Below are 17,142 nucleotides of genomic sequence, written 5' to 3' on the forward strand. Positions count from 1 at the left end.
GGCTACATTACTGCTGTTAAAAGTGTTGTGTGTGTGTGTGTAGGTGTGTGTGGGGGTGTGCGTGCGTGTGTGTGTGTGTGCACACAATGTTCTAAGACTGCAAAATACTGTGGCAGTACTGTTGTTTCAGCTCACATAGGGTAAAAAAATAATAAGAAGGGCACCAGCAGGGAGCCCTGTGGAATGATCATATTGACGATTGTTGCTTCAGCCTCATTTCTGGCAGTCACATATTAGAGAAAAGTATGTCACATTTTTGCTGGATATAAGTAAAAAAAAAAAACATTTGGGACCCTCCATCACATTTACATTGTATCCTACTGCCTCTAAGGGTTGCAAGTCTTTAAATGCATTACTACTGTCAAAGTTTTGCTCTGAAATACCTGGGGAATTGAATATTTGTAATTAAAGCAATCTTGTGAAATTAGTTTTACCCATATCAATGATTGTACAGTTTAATATTTTTATGCAGAAAAAGGTTAGGGTTTTTTTAGTTAGTGACCAGAATTTGTTGATCATTTTCTCATTACAAATCATACCAGTCAAATTCTTGACATCTTGGGCTCTGAGTGCTTTCACAGAATGCTATTGAGATTGTATGACTAAAGGGGCATTGCTTTAAATGCAATGCAGTTCACTTTTTCCATAGAGCTCACCAAAAGACTTAGGACATTTACAAGATTAAGTCTATATGTGGCCACTTATAAGAAAATATTAAAAAAAAAAATTCTACTGCTTTTTAATGCAAGTCAAAAACAGAATAAATCTGCAAATTCTGGCAGCAAAACAGTTTACATCAGGGGTCTTACACTCTAGTCCTGAAGGGCCTGTGTTCTGCAACCATTAGCTGCGTCTCTGCTTCAACTTGTCTGAGTCAAATAATTAGCAGGACTTTGGAGAACTTCACTTCATACTGAGGAGGCAGTTCAGCCATTTGATTCAGGTGTGTTGGACCAGCGACACATCTAAAATTTGTAGGACCTGGATGGCCCAAAATGTCCTTTATGGACTGGAGATGAAAACCCCTGTTTGCCCTGAACACACTGGCTTTAGCATGGTGCTTCCTTAAGTTACTTGTTTCACTGATTAGGCAGTCTTTGGTTTACACAGTAATCTAATATCTCACACATTAGAAATGGACAAAAAAATATGTGTTCTTGTTCTGTCTTGCTGAAGGTTTTCCAGATAGAACACACTGCAGGATCTACATGTGCTATACTGCATATATATGTTGTTAGGATAAAAGAATTTGCCTCACAGACAATCCCATCTCAGAGGACTGTGGTGTAATTACTGATAGCGATGTAATTAGCTGAACATGGCAAGATAACGCAGGTTTTGTGTGAGAGAAAGAGACTTTACAGAGGTGAAGTCTACATTTAATTAGCATGACGACCTGCGAGGATGGTTTTTAAGAGGGAAAGGGTGGAGAAAAAGAAGAGGGATTGGATGAGGTTAAAGTATTAAAGAGATGCAGAGGCAGAGAAGAGAGAGAGGGAGCAGGGGCAAAGAAAAAAAGAGAAATAAGCAATGTAAAGCCCTGAGAGGAGAAGAAAGGGAAAGACAGAAACGAAAGAATACCAATAGATGGAAAAGGTTGAGGCGGAAAAGCTGATTGAGGGTGATAAATCTTGTAGAGCTATTAGTTATTTGGTTCAAGGCCACAAGTAGACTACTACAGTATTCACAGTTTATTCCAGAAGAGCCAAAGCAGAGGCCTGAAAGAGGCACACTGTAAAGTTTATAAAGCACACCATCAGTAAATGTGTCTTCCCCAGAGAATTTATAATGGCTTTGGCTCAATTCAGTTCAGTGGGGTTAAATGTATAGCTCTCTACTGAAGCATCCCAGTGAACAGATTTAATGCATGGAAGAGATCCATTCTGTTTTCAGCCCTGAATCTCATCTTTTCAGTAACTAACTAAAATATTTTCTGATTCCAAAAACAAGTAGATCCTACAGATAAACTTACATTTTACATGTATTTGTATATAACAGTTATAACAATAACAAAAGAAAGCTGCAGATGCAGCTAAAAATCCTGAAAAACCTCAATAGTTTGTCACACATGAAAAGGTGTGACTCAGACAGATTTCGTACACAAAGTGAAAACTTCAAGCCTTCGTTTTTCCTGTAATTTTGATGATCGTAGCCTACACATAAAGCAAACCCAAAACTCAATGTCACAGAAAATTACAATATCATGAAAATGTTTGCAACATGTTTCAGCCTACTAGCCAACTGATAACACAAGTCAATGCCAAGTTTTCACAGTTATGGTGCTATGTAATCTTGTTTGAAATAAAAAAGCAAACACTTAAGATATATTGGTCAAATACTGTATCACCCTGAAAGAAAATACACGTTAAAAGCTCTTATTAATATGACAATAATGATGAATGTATGCATGTAAACATTTTAGACTGTACATGGGTATAAACTCTGCAACTCATCACTTATCACCTTTCATGGCTAAACTTATGATAGTAGATAGTTGAAATGTATACAGTACAAAAGAAAACAGAGGCTGTTTTCACTTAAAACATTCACCCTCATACCTCAAAGGGCGTTTTTGGTACTCCATAAAAACCCAGTTGTAGCACACTGGCAGCTGAAAGCAGTTGGTCATTGTTATCATTTTCTTTATCTCTGAGCAGTTTTGCAAGCAACCAAAATCCACAATGGATGAAGAAAACTGAAGGTTCGGAAAGTGGACCTCAGCATGCAACTTCACACACTCTTGTTGTGGGACTTCCAAGTAATTTATTGTAAGCGTCTGTGAGGCAAAGAAGGAAAATATTCAGTTATTTCAGTACTATCAATGTTATTTCAATATTTAAATATTTAAATGTGACAAAAATGTAAAAAACAAAACCCACATTCTCATTCTTAAAGTTGTTTTACTTCGAAGCATTACCAACATCAGACTTACCTCATTCACAATACGGTGCATTAAGTCTGTACAGAAAGATGGATCAAAGCAAACCCAGAACTCAAATTGACCCTGGTCCTCTAAAACCAAATGCTGGAAAAATAGAGACCACTTATTTTAATTCAAAAAAACAAAGGTATAAAACACAACATGCAGTAAGTTTTATGGCTGACGGGTTTCGTCAAAAACCGATTGAAAAATATTAAGCTTTTCAGTTGTTCCTCACAACTAAAAAGCAACAAGTACTACCAACATACTTATACAAGAGTTTCATACGATTTTATCTTAACTCCTGATTATTTTTGATGAATCATAGCACAGTAAAATAATAAAATTCTCAGCACTTAAGGAAAAGTTACATGTAATCTTTTTGATTTTCCCAAGACTACATGCTGCACTGTTTCCATTGACTGTGGTTCCAAATCTGGTGAATCTTTATTTTTATGACCACTGACCAACCCAAAATAACTTAACTTCCTGTCTTTATATTACACTCATTAATTTATCTCATAATTTTTTTCTCTGAGTAAGTTAAAACTATGGGAAGATTACTGACAATCACTTTAAAACATCATTTTACAAGGCAGGTAATTTTTGGGTATGAATTAAAAGAAAATCTGTACAGTGTATCTCATGACACTTGGCTTTTTGTACCTGAAAAGTTAAGTGTAAAGACTAAAACTGCAAAAGGACAAAATGGAAAAAATGCAAAACAATCAGCACTCATCAATGACAGATTAAACAAAAAAATGAAAACCACACAAGGTTGCTGCAGATGCACGCAAGTAAAATGTCCTTATAGAAATTGTCGATGTTTGAATTACAGCACTTTAAAAAATATCATCACTCATCATGCTTCATCGCCAGTTGATCAAAGGTTAAAAAATGGCTCCATCAAAAAAATTAATGAATCAGATTAAGATTAGGAAACTTTGTTTACCGTTTTAAAACCTTCATTTTCTTCCAACCAAGCAACATCTGTTAAGAAACTTTAATGGTCAATTTTGATTTAATGAAATTGGATAATTCTGAATGAATTGTATTTGTTATCGGTTTCAGTCAGTTAACACATACATCCATGTCTACTACCACAGATCAAACACACAGCTAAACAGATTTTAAATAAATCTATTTAAAAATATTTTCTGGTGGTAAATAAATCTGAAGCTAATTAGGCAACAAAAGACTCCCCTTTGCAACAGGATGTGAATTGAATTAAATGAGTAAATATGAGAATAGTAGTAAAATTTCAGTGGACAGTGACACCAAATCAGCGGAGCTCCTCTTTCCTAAACCAGGAATGGAAGTAGCCAAAACAAACCTTGGCTGTAGTTGAGCTGTGCTCTCCTGAAGTCTCACACAGAAAGAAGTGCTTTGGAAGAATGAGTTCCATGGACAGAGGCAAAGAGGACACATTTTGAAAGACCAGCTTCTCATATACAGGCAACAGGGTCTTCCCCTTGACCTTTAAAAAAGACATATACAGAGTTGTAAAAAAAAAAAAGAAAAAGTACTCACAATACTTCTGATTTTATTTTTTTGTAACACTTCCACACTGTTTTGTCAAACAGTGTTTTGATAACACAAAGATAATCCAAGTAAATAAAAAATGCAGTGATCAAATAATGACTTTACTTAGAAAAAGCTATTAAAGCCAACCTGCCCTACATGAAAAAGCACTCACCTTTTGTTAAATCATGTTTTAACTTTGATTAGACTTTTTTTTCTTTTAAATCAAGTTTGATTTCACTAGCAACACTCATAAAACCAGAATGTTAGGTTGTCGATGATTAAAACTAACCTTTTTTACGCAAAAGTTCAGTTGCTCTGAGGAAATATTAAGCACTGGAGCAACAAAACGACACATTGCTTCCACAGACATGATGGTTTGCTGACAGCCATGGCCACCAATGATGCTGTCGCACACCAGACGCTCATGAAAATTCTGGAAAAATAAAGAAAAACATAGTTTATACATGTACAGTGCCTTAAAAAGTAGGCATACCGCTTTCAATTTTCTACATTTTGTCATATTACAATAAGACCATATGGAAGATGGCCCTTAGCTCAGTTGAAATCAAGAATCAACTTGTTGGAAAGTATTTGGGACTCCACACACCAAATATTGTGGGAGTCAAGGGGCTACAGTAACAGCACATATCCTTGAACATTCTGTCCCCATTGTTTCACAGTGGGGACAGAGCATCAGGCTGCAGGGATGCTTATCTTCAGCAAGAACAAGTAAAAATTTCAGGCTTGAAGGGAAGAGGGACAGATCTAAATACAAGGAAAAATCAGAAGCAATCCAGTTGTAGGCTGCAAAGGCTTGAGAGTAACGTGGAGATTATTTTACCACATGAATAGCAGCCCTAAAATGTTTCAGTGTAATTTCAGAAATTGCTGGGTCTACGAAATATTGGCTAAGGAGTTTAAATAGAAATGGTCACTACTTTACTGCTGCTTTTGGCAAAGAAATTTAAAAACCCAACAGTCATGTGAATTTGTGTGCCAACACATAAAATCCAAATAAAATACATTGAGGTTTCATTGTAATGTAACAGAAAATGACAAATCTAAGAGCTAAGAACACAATGCTATCTAATGCAAGGCACTGTTGTCAGTGTATGAGCACTATGTATGGAATCCAATGGTGTTATTTATTCACTTTAAATTCTACAAGCACACCTTGGGGGAGTCCGAGGATGCTGTTAGTACCATGTCAACAGAACAGCCCGGAGAAAGGTCCACACAAGCGGGACTGAGGCTGAACACATTTTTTTCTCTGCTGGTGGATGGCGTAGATTTACGTTTCACAGAATCTCTCTGTCTAGAAGAGCTGATTGGAGGTAACGCTGTTCTACCAGAGAAGTTTATTTGTTGTTTTGGAGAAGCCAGGAAGCCACCAATCTTCCAGAACATCCGGTGATGCCGCAAACCAAGGTTGGTCAGCTTGAATTTGTACTCGTATGGAACAAAGCTTAAAAAACATAAAAAGAACAAACATGACCTGATGTTCACAGGTACAAAGTTGCACATTTTTAAATCAAAATTAATTTAACTATGTCCCTACTGGAAGTGTGTGCCCAAGTCAAGAGTAGGGCCAAAAGGTTTGTCGCTGACAATAGTTGTCCCAGTGCCAGTGGCTGACAGTGAGACACTGTGTGTTCTGCTGTCCCGTATGGATATTTCCATCTTGTCCGTAAAGTGAAGTGTGTCCTTCAAATTTGCTACTATCTTAAGCTCCAGCTGGCTCTCAGGTGGCACTACTCCTTCACTAGGGTCAACACGCCAATAGGACTGTTCATGAATCTGAAAAAAAAAACAGAAACACAATCTGAACATGGTCAAGTGAAGTTCACCATCATCACATCAACATTTGGTATAAGAAATGATAAAGCCTTTTAAAACTAATTAATGTCTATGTGTCAAAATGTCTTAGTAAAAATTTTTATCAGTCTCAAATCAATCAAAAGTTGATCTACAGGGTAAATTACCTTGACTTATATTCAGTGACATCTAACTGTATATAGTATATAGTACTGTATATGAAAAGTACTATCTTTGAAACTCAAAAAGTAGATAACCCAGATAATTTCTGAATTTGAATTAACTGAACCTTTAAAAAAGATACAGGAAAGAAAGGTTAGGAAGAGAACTAAAAGGAATGAAGTTTTGGACAATCAGCTGTTGCAGCCACATTTGACCTGAAACAATAAACTGGTAAGAAAAATAAAATACATTTTCAGCAAGTGAAGCTTTCACACTTCCAACTCTGACACTGCTGATGAAGAGGATTTCAACAAACACCTGTTTTTTTGACCAAAAAGTTCACCTTGCAATGAAGTTAGAAGTCTCAACGTCTACTGACATTCAATAAATTTTTAAATGTGCCAGCTATTTTCCTTGAGTATAGTGTTTTGTAGCTATTAAGCTTCCTTAGGTTTGTATTTTACTGGTTTTGCTCTGACTTACTGCAATTGTTTGAAGAAAATCGGCTTTCTGAGGGTATCTAATGTTATCTTGCTATCCCAACTTTTTCAAACACTGAAATGTGATGCATTAAAATAATTCTAACAGGTTAGACTCCTCCGTCTGTGCTGCATTCATCTTAAAATGTAATCCATGGCTGGAAAGTGTATGTATGTATCAAATAGCTGCATAATCACATCAACTCTCATTGCAGCAGGAGATCCTTGAGGTAAAGGGAGTTCAGTGAGTCCCTGCCTAACATAAGTAAGATAAAATTCATCATTACTATTCACAGGGTAACTTGCCAATTATGTTACAAAGATGTGGAGGAAGATGACTATGAGTGCATTGTTGAAAACATAAACAGTGATCTGTCACACGTTTGTGTCATTTAAAAAACTCTGCAAAACCATCTTAATATTCATTTACAGCTTTCTTCAGAGGCATCTTTCTGAGCTGAATACAGATGAAGATCTAATGTTCATATTCCTTTCAGTCGCATATATATGTATATGCCACTGAAATATATAAGACCAAGCAGTGGTCAGGATCACAATCAATGTTCCATGCTGCATTGGTACTGATGGATGGCTGGAACATAAACTTTTAATTGAGATTTTGACTAGCTTCTAACAGATGCAGTGAAGCTTGGACACACTCACTGCCTGTAGGACAACAAAGTAGATTATTGATCAATGGGGACACACTCACACTGCACCTTTCATACTGAAGTGAGTCCTGCACAGAAAATATGCGACATATTACATATAGATGTTTACTTCAAATAAAAATGCTCCACACAACGTACTTAGCCGGTGGGTGACATTGGGAGTCATAGATCAGTTTCCCAATGTTTGTACAATCGAGCAAAGGAGCTTGAGAACTCAGATGGGGAGAAGATCGATACATGGGTGATCACGGTTAAAGGGGTGGGTGGGGTTTGGAGAGGAGAAGGAGCAGGGGGTTGACTCCCCGGAGTGAGGAGGGAAGATGAGAAGAATTTAAATAATCCCATCAAACAAGCCGCATCCCACAGCTTGATTAGCATTGACTGATTGCAGCACAAAGCAGAATTCAAATTTCTGCCGTGTCCACTACAACTATCAAAGATGCTTATACTGTTCTCTGTCAAACACAGAATTTTGTGATCTAAAAGATGAGGTTTCACAACTTCTTCTAGTTAGGAAAAAGGTATAAATCTGTGTATATCCTTAAACTAATATTTCGTTTTATGCATCTTTTGAATAAACGCCCTGACATCAATTATTAAGAAATCTGATTTGCCTGAAATAAAGTCTGGAGTGCAGGACTCCTCAAATTTGCTTTAGATAAAGTTATAATTTGCAAGGATGTTAAAAGGATAAAAACCACTACACTGTACAAATGTACCAGTCAGGAAAAGGAAAAAAACAACACATAATCTTATGTACACCATGGCCGTCATCATCAGTGGTTGGAAACAATATCACAGAACAGTAAAGTTACAAAGCCTACATTTGCTATGTCTGGATTAAGTAATTTAAATATAGTAAAACCTTGTGTGATAATATGCTATGCTAAAATGAATCCAAACCTAAATCTTTGCATCACAATTGGAAAATGTATCTATGGGTCAAAAACAACACTGAGCATAATCAAAAGAACACCATACCCACAGTAAAACATAGTGGTAGCAGCATCATGCTATGCGTCAACATAGTTGTTTTTTTATTACATTCATTTTTTGTCAAGGTGAATGACGTTATAAACAGGTCAAAATGCGATTCAGTTTTGACAATAAATCTCCAGGTGTCTGTTAGAAAACAGAAGTTGAAGAGAAATTTTATATTTCAGCATTGCAAAGTGTCCAGGCGCATATCCTTTAACCGAACAAAATATCATAGAATGACCTACCAAAGGCAGAATATTGTGGGCTGTAAAAAAAAAAAGATACATCCTCACACTTGTTCAGCTACGCTTTACTCTTTTCAATGCTTGTGGACATGGTCACTAGGTTTAGACATCTTTGGTAATATCCCCACAATCATTCATTATTCTTCATTTGTGTGGCTCCTTGCCTGATTACTGTGTAGTATATAATTCTAGGATAACCATCATCGACTGATGTCTGTGAATGCGGAGGACAAACTCCTTTTAGAACACTGCCTTAGAGGAAAGGACAGGGTCACACCAGGCTTGCCAGTGAAATTTTTAATTTGGATGTGTGGACTGTTGAGTCTTTACTGAGGAATGTGCTCAGTTGCAAGTGTGTTTTCAGCTGATATAAGGCAACACTGATAAGGCAATGCAGCAAGAGAAGAGTTTCCAAGAGGCACGGAAAACACTGTATACAAGGCACAGCAGTTCTCACACTGCAGCACAGCACAGTGTTTCCTTTAAACTGCGTAAGAATGACACACTGTTTAGAGTTTGAATTCTTTAACATACCAGGATCAAACACAGTTTACTAAAAATGGAAGCAGTTTCACCATGAGTGAAAGTTAAACTGTCATCTTTAAACTGCAGATGATGACAGATGGCCTTCCAGATGACATTTCTCATTAGATCGCTGTGAATTTATACTCGGCTAGTAAGTTTCATCTATTCTGAATTCACAAAATGTCTCCATCTGACTTTTCACATAAAGCGTTTCAATCTGGGAAGAACGACTGTGAAAATGGATCTAAGTATTTGTAGAGCTTCAAGATTCAAACTCATTTACTCCTTAATCAGATCTAATTAGACTGAAATTAATTAATCAGAGGAGAGGCAATAAATTGATAAACATTTTCTATAAAACCCTCAGTAAGATTTGTGGATGGCAGATGTAGCAAAAAGAAGAAAAAGAATGGACCTGCACCTAAAGACTAAAATCCTAATTTTTTATTGATACCTTATTGCGCTTAAGTTATACAAAGTGTGATTCCCCCCTTTCTTTTCTTACTCCACCAATGCATGCTGTGAAAGATTAATTTGTAGATGGCTGTACCAAACTGATGTTGAAGTGAGCAGGAATGGGAGTTTGATTGAGAAGTTGAAGTGTTCGAGTAACATCCGTCAGGACAGGAATGCTGCCGAACTTCAGCTGTGAGATGGGAACATAAACAATGGGTCCCTGTCCAACACATGACAGAAGGACCTCCTGGAACAGAACAGTAAACAGGAAATTTTGAGAATTAATTTATTTGCCACAAAGTACTGAACCTGCAGCAACCCTGACATTTCCATTGAAACTCACTGACCAGAGGCTGCTGAAGGCTGCCAAACACAGCTATATGTAGAGAGTTCTGGATTCTTCCTAAAGTGCGAGCCACGATGGACACAGGAATCTCCTTTGAGCTACCAGCCAAAAGAACTCCTCTGGGCATAGAGCTGCCAAAAAGTACTGGTGTACTTCCCTCTACCTCCTAAAAATGCAGAATGGAAGGTGTTACTTTTTTAATAAAGGGACACAGAGTCAGCATTTGTTGGAACACATGAAAACCTTGAAGAATGCATTTGACTAAAAGTTTCTTAAAACTGTTCATCACTAGGAATGGTGGTGACGAATGGAAGATTCTTCTTGTAGGTTAAAGCTGTTAGTAACTTGTTTAAGTGTTAGAACTTTTTATGTTATATTTTGCTAGGCAGCATTAAAGGTGCAGTATGCAACTTTTATGAAGTTAAAACTGTCACCATGTTGTGACAGTATGCTATGAGACTGATAATCTGTGAAAAAAAAAAAATCTCCTCCACCTCCTCGCTGAGCTATTATCGCCATCTGAAGAAATGCACCACTCCCGACCAAAAACAACCAGTCAGAACCAGGAGGAAGGTCTTAACACTGTGACTCAAGCTCATTTATTCGCTGCTAAATGTGCTATTGGCAGAGAAACAACTTGTCGTTACAGAACAAAACATTTATCTGCAATCATTAGTGGCTATGCTAACAACAGTTACTGGCAAATACTGTTGTGAAACGCATTCACAACAGTATTTGCCAGGGGGGATAAGCTGTACCAATATGAGTGAGCAAAGAGGTAGAGAGGATTAATGGCACCACACAAGATTGTGATTGACACTGCTAAGTCTCATCTCTGGGCTCTGGTTGCTTGTTTCCAGTTAGCACTGGGAGCAGAGGAGCTTGATTTTTTTTCCACAGATTGTCTGTCTCATATCATACTGTCACGGCATGGTGATGGCTTCAATAAATATGTAAAAAAAATAGTATTTTCTATAAAAGTTACATACTGCAGCTTTAATGTAAGAAAGAGAAGGAACATTATTCAGTGACTCTCAGCAAAGTCTAATGGTGTCTGTAAACGCTGAGAAGCTAACAGAACAGCGCCCATGTCTCAATCCTAACAAACCTTTGAGAGGAAGTTATGAGTTAATTTGGGATTTCTGTATTATCTAAATAGTGGGCTTTGATGAGATGCCACTCAAGCTGTAGCACCAGAAACAGTGAGATTCAACAGAGCAATCTTTCTTTTTATTTCACCCCAGTGATATAGTTGTCTCCGTGTTATTTATGTCAAAATAGCAATCAGTCAAAGACAGCTGAAAAAACCTGGCATGTCAACCATCTTACTAAATGCAATATTCTGCACATTGCGGTCATTTTGTTGCAATTTGCATAACAATAAAGCCTGGTTCTAATACCAATAACTTGGTTTAACTTCACCTGATCTAGGACACCATAACAAGCAGGAAGATTGCTGGAGTTGATCAACCGCAATTTCCTTTCATAGGAAAGATCTAGGTAACATCTTTGGAAGTCCAAAATGGGAGGTTCAACCTCAATCCCAGGCACAACACACCTGTAAAAACAGAAAACATGAAGAATAAAAATGAAGAAAAAAGAGGAAAAGAGGTATGATTCATCTGTGATCAGGACAATATTTGTTCTCCCAATTACCAAAACCAAAATTTTAAAATGATTGATAACATTTTCAAAGAAAATGGTCTGAAATCAGATCTCTGTTTATTCTCTTTATTGTTAGAGCAATATTCACCTTGTTTTAGCCAAATTAAACTATTTTTGCTGTCAAAAAACAATGCCCATAAAAACTACTCTCCCCCTCGGATTCTAGCCTTGATTTAAAGTACAATCAGGGAATGGATACAAAAAGATCTAAAGCACTGAGTGAGCATTGCTTGTGATAAAGTTAAATGCAACAGAGTAATAGAAAAAGAGAAAAATTTTATTTATTTAAGAATTTTCTGGTGTCAGCAGTGAGTGTGTCGAACCTGGCATTGAGAGGCAAAATCATGATTTCCTCTCCGACACCTTCAACATCTACTGCTAGCGCCAGTTCATATTTCTTCACTGTGTTCGAGCACAGAGTAACCTAATCACACATTTGAAACATGCAAGAAAAAAGAAAATGTTTATAGAGATGTTAATTTTCTTTTATTTTACATCAACACAGAGGGAAATCATTTGACCCCACAAAATGTGTACAAATTAGTTCCACTTCCTGAAAAAATCTACAAAGACTGGGAAATATAACTTTTATCCTCAATAATTTAAATTAGATGAATTAAGTTTAAATTCATCAGTTTAAAATAATTGCAGTACGGCTTCTGAAATACTCCTCCATGGGCTGCCACCTTATCGTGGTGGAGGGGTTTGAGTGTCCCAATGATCCTAGGAGCTATGCTGTCTGGGGCTTCATGCCCCTGGTAGGGTCACCCAAGGCAGACAGGTCCTAGGTGAGGGACCAGACAAAGAGCAGCCCAAAGACCCCAATGATGAAGGAAAACTTTGGACTTGGTGTTCCCTCGCCCGGACGCGGGTCACCGGGGCCCCACTCTGGAGCCAGGCCTGGAGGGGGGGCACGATGGCGAGCGTCTGGTGGCCGGGCTTTTACCCATGGAGCCCGGCCGGGCTCAGCCCGAAGAGGAAACATGGGCCCCCCCTCCCATGGGCCCACCACCCGTGGGAGGGGCCAAAGGGGTCGGGTGCAGTGTGGGATGGGTGGCAGCAGAGGGAGGGGACCCTGGCGGTCCGATCCTCGGTTGCAGAAACTGGCTCTTGGGACGTGGAATGTCACCTCTCTGGTGGGGAAGGAGCCGGAGCTAGTGCGTGAGGTCGAGAGGTTCCGGCTAGAAATAGTCGGTCTCACCTCGACGCACGGCTCTGGTTCTGGAACCAGTCTCCTTGAGAGGGGCTGGACATACTTCCACTCTGGAGTTGCCCAAGGTGAGAGGCGTCGGGCAGGAGTGGGCATACTTGTTGCTCCCCATCTCGGCGCCTGTACGTTGGGGTTTACCCCGGTGAACGAGAGGGTAGCATCCCTCCGCCTACGGGTGGGGGGACGGGTTCTGACTGTCGTTTGTGCTTACGGGCCGAACGACAGTTCAGATTACCCACCCTTTTTGGAGTCCTTAGAGGGGGTACTGGAGAGTGCTCCTCCTGGGGACTCCCTTGTTCTGCTGGGGGACTTCAACGCTCACGTGGGCAATGACAGTGAGACCTGGAGGGGCGTGGTTGGGAGGAACGGCCCGCCCGACCTGAACTCGAGCGGTGTTCTGTTGCTGGACTTCTGTGCTCGCCATGGATTGTCCATAACGAACACCATGTTCAAGCATAAGGGTGTCCATATGTGCACTTGGCACCAGGACACCCTAGGCCGCAGTTCGATGATCGACTTTGTCATCGTTTCATCGGATCTGCGGCCGTATGTCTTGGACACTCGGGTGAAGAGAGGTGCGGAGCTGTCCACTGACCACTACCTGGTGGTGAGTTGGCTCCGGTGGTGGGGGCGAAAGCCGGTCAGACCTGGCAGGCCCAAACGTGTTGTGAGGGTCTGCTGGGAACGTCTGGCGGAATCCCCTGTGAGACGGAGCTTTAACTCCCATCTCCGGCAAAACTTCGAACACGTCCCGGGGGAGGTGGGGGACATGGAGTCTGAGTGGACCGTGTTCCGTGCCTCCATTGTCGAGGCGGCCGATCGGAGCTGTGGCCGCAAGGTTGTCGGTGCCTGTCGCGGCGGCAACCCTCGAACCCGCTGGTGGATACCTTCGGTGAGGGATGCCGTCAGGCTGAAGAAGGAGTCCTATCGGGCCTTTTTGGCCTGTGGGACTCCGGAAGCAGCTGATGGGTACCGGCGGGCGAAGCGGCATGCGGCTCGGGCGGTTGCTGAGGCAAAAACCCGGGCGTGGGAGGAGTTTGGAGAGGCCATGGAGAAAGACTTCCGTACGGCTTCGAGGCGATTCTGGTCCACCATCCGGCGTCTCAGGGGGGGGAAGCGGTGCAGCACCAACACTGTTTATAGTGGGGATGGTGTGCTGCTGACCTCTACTCGGGACGTTGTGGGCCGGTGGGCAGAGTACTTCGAAGACCTCCTCAATCCCACCAACATGCCTTCCACTGAGGAAGCGGAGCCTGGGGACTCTGGGTTAGGCTCTCCAATCTCTGGGGACGAGGTCGCCGAGGTGGTTAAAAAGCTCCTCGGTGGCAGGGCCCCGGGGGTGGATGAGATCCGCCCGGAGTTTCTTAAGGCTCTGGATGTTGTAGGGTTGTGTTGGTTGACGCGACTCTGCAATGTCGCATGGACATCGGGGGCAGTTCCCCTGGATTGGCAGACTGGGGTGGTGGTCCCCCTGTTCAAAAAGGGGGACCGGAGGGTGTGCTCCAATTATAGAGGGGTCACACTCTTAAGCCTCCCTGGCAAGGTCTATTCAGGGGTCCTGGAGAGGAGGGTCCGTCGGATAGTCGAACCTCGGATTCAGGAAGAGCAGTGTGGTTTTCGTCCTGGTCGTGGAACGCTGGACCAGCTCTACACCCTCGGCAGGGTCCTGGAGGGTGCATGGGAGTTCGCCCAACCAGTCTACATGTGTTTTGTGGACCTGGAGAAGGCGTTCGACCGTGTCCCTCGGGGAGCCCTGTGGGGGGTTCTCCGGGAGTATGGGGTACCGGGCCCTTTGATACGGGCTGTCAGGTCCCTGTATGACCGGTGTCAGAGTCTGGTCCGCATTGCCGGCAGTAAGTCGGGCTCGTTTCCGGTGAGAGTTGGACTCCGCCAGGGCTGCCCTTTGTCACCGATTCTGTTCATCACTTTCATGGACAGAATTTCTAGGCGCAGCCAAGGTGTTGAGGGGATCCGATTTGGTGGCCTTAGGATCTCATCTCTGCTTTTTGCAGACGATGTGGTCCTTTTGGCTTCATCAGATCGTGATCTGCAGCTCTCGCTGGAGCGGTTCGCAGCCGAGTGTGACGCGGCCGGGATGAGGATCAGTGCCTCCAAATCCGAGGCCATGGTCTTGAGCCGGAAAAGGGTAGAGTGCCTTCTCCGGGTCAGGGGGGGTGTCCTGCCCCAAGTGGAGGAGTTTAAGTATCTCGGGATCTTGTTCACGAATGGGGGAAGAAGGGAGCGGGAGATCGACAGGCGGATTGGCGCAGCGTCTGCTGTCAAGCGGGCGCTGTACCGGTCCGTCGTGGTGAAGAGAGAGCTGAGCCAAAAAGCGAAGCTCTCGATTTACCGGTCGATCTACGTTCCCACCCTCATCTATGGTCATGAGCTTTGGGTCATGACCGAAAGAACGAGATCGCGGATACAAGCGGCCGAAATGGGTTTTCTCCGTAGGGTGGCTGGGCTCTCCCTTAGAGATAGGGTGAGAAGCTCAGTCATCCGGGAGGGACTCAGAGTAGAGCCGCTGCTCCTTCACATCGAGAGGAGCCAGTTGAGGTGGCTCGGGCATCTGGTCAGGATGCCTCCTAGACGCCTCCCTGGTGAGGTGTTCCGGGCACGTCCCACCGGGAGGAGGCCCCGGGGAAGACCCAGGACACGCTGGAGGGACTATGTCTCTCGGCTGGCCTGGGAACGCCTCGGGATTCCCCCGGAGGAGCTAGAAGAAGTGGCTGGGGAGAGGGAAGTCTGGGCCTCCCTTCTGAAGCTGCTACCCCCGCGACCCGACCTCGGATAAGCGGAAGAAGATGGATGGATGGATGGATGGATGGCTTCTGAAATACTAGAAACTATTACAATTGCGCTATGTTTACGTAATACGATAAAACATGAGTTTTACACAAGAAACATCTTTGGAACAGTACATAATCTACATGTGACATTTACTTTCAAGAAAATTAAAAGTAAAATTAAAAGGCATTATCAATTTAATTCGGTGCCAACTAAGTTAGAAATTAGACCAGCCAAATGTCAAACTGTTGCAGTGTCATTACAACGGTACCTTGATGCTGACATTAGACATGGCATCCACAGTGCCAGTTGCTGGACTGACAGTAAACTCCACTGGTCGAAGACAACGGTCCCAAGTTGGATGTCCTTGCCAACTCTTTGGGGATAAATCAGACACCTGTTTGGCACTGCTAATGCTATTAGGCCCTAATCCGTCCCCAATGACATGTAAAGCAAAAGTCATTGGAACAAATGATGTGTTGAAAAGGGTACATGTCTGTGTTGCTGGAAAACCTATAGAAAGAAATATTTTATAAAATATGGAAGAGAACATTAGTAGAGTGAATGAAACTAGGTTGATTGATGTTCTGATCTTCAAGGTGACTTACCAAAAGCTACGTCGCCAAAATTTAGTTCGTACACATTAAAGTGGAATGTGGGGCCAATTACACAACCCCTGAAGTAAAGAAAGGCAGAAAACATGTAAGCAACCTCTAAACTATTTGAAAACATATTCAAAATGGACCACTTTTGTTAAAATATAAACACTTTAACAACCGTAAATACAGATTGTCTCTGTAATTAACTTAGACAGTATGTTAACATGCCATCTTCACCTGAAAGTTATGGTTTGAGATTGAGGCTGTCCTGTGACAGTTAACAGCAAATCCTCAGAAAAGCTTCCCAAGGTCCGACTGTGAAAAGTGATTTCTACAGCCTGGCAGATCCCAGCGGGAACAACACCTTCCTTGGGACGGATGGAAAAACACAGGCCAAACTTGGTCTTAGGGCGAGAAAACTTGAAAGGGGCATCAATCAGTCCCTTGTTTGTCATCTGCAGCTAAAAAAAAAAACAACAAAAAAACAATTTTGTCACAAGTCCCATTGCTGAGAAAAATTATGTTTTACATAAAACTTTTGATGGACGTTCCGTAATGCAAGGCTACAAACTCATATGGATGAGTTCAATAGAGTGGAAAAAAGTTAAAACACTTAAATTGGACTGACAACATCGACTTAACTGTCAAAACAGATTCTAAGTGAAATGAGAATACTTTGTAGAGCCACCTTCAATGTAATTAAACCTGCACATTCTTTTATCTATTCCTCTTTGCAAAACAGCTCAGTCAGATTGGATGA

At 41.5% G+C, this 17,142-nt stretch overlaps 1 protein-coding gene across 1 annotated transcript in view; it reads right to left on the minus strand.

The window, feature by feature from the left end:
* Positions 1-17,142, minus strand: part of hydin (HYDIN axonemal central pair apparatus protein) — a 75,009-nt gene that overhangs the window by 41,410 nt on the left and 16,457 nt on the right. The window contains 13 exon segments of the mRNA XM_032586214.1: positions 2,559-2,776; positions 2,933-3,025; positions 4,254-4,397; positions 4,734-4,877; positions 5,618-5,909; positions 6,003-6,241; positions 9,870-10,022; positions 10,123-10,287; positions 11,544-11,679; positions 12,110-12,210; positions 16,055-16,296; positions 16,392-16,459; positions 16,620-16,843. Of these exon segments, the coding sequence (XP_032442105.1) occupies positions 2,559-2,776; positions 2,933-3,025; positions 4,254-4,397; positions 4,734-4,877; positions 5,618-5,909; positions 6,003-6,241; positions 9,870-10,022; positions 10,123-10,287; positions 11,544-11,679; positions 12,110-12,210; positions 16,055-16,296; positions 16,392-16,459; positions 16,620-16,843 (2,219 nt within the window).

Source organism: Xiphophorus hellerii, chromosome 2 (assembly GCF_003331165.1).
Source record: "Xiphophorus hellerii strain 12219 chromosome 2, Xiphophorus_hellerii-4.1, whole genome shotgun sequence".
In the NCBI taxonomy this organism is placed as follows: Eukaryota; Metazoa; Chordata; class Actinopteri; order Cyprinodontiformes; family Poeciliidae; genus Xiphophorus; species Xiphophorus hellerii.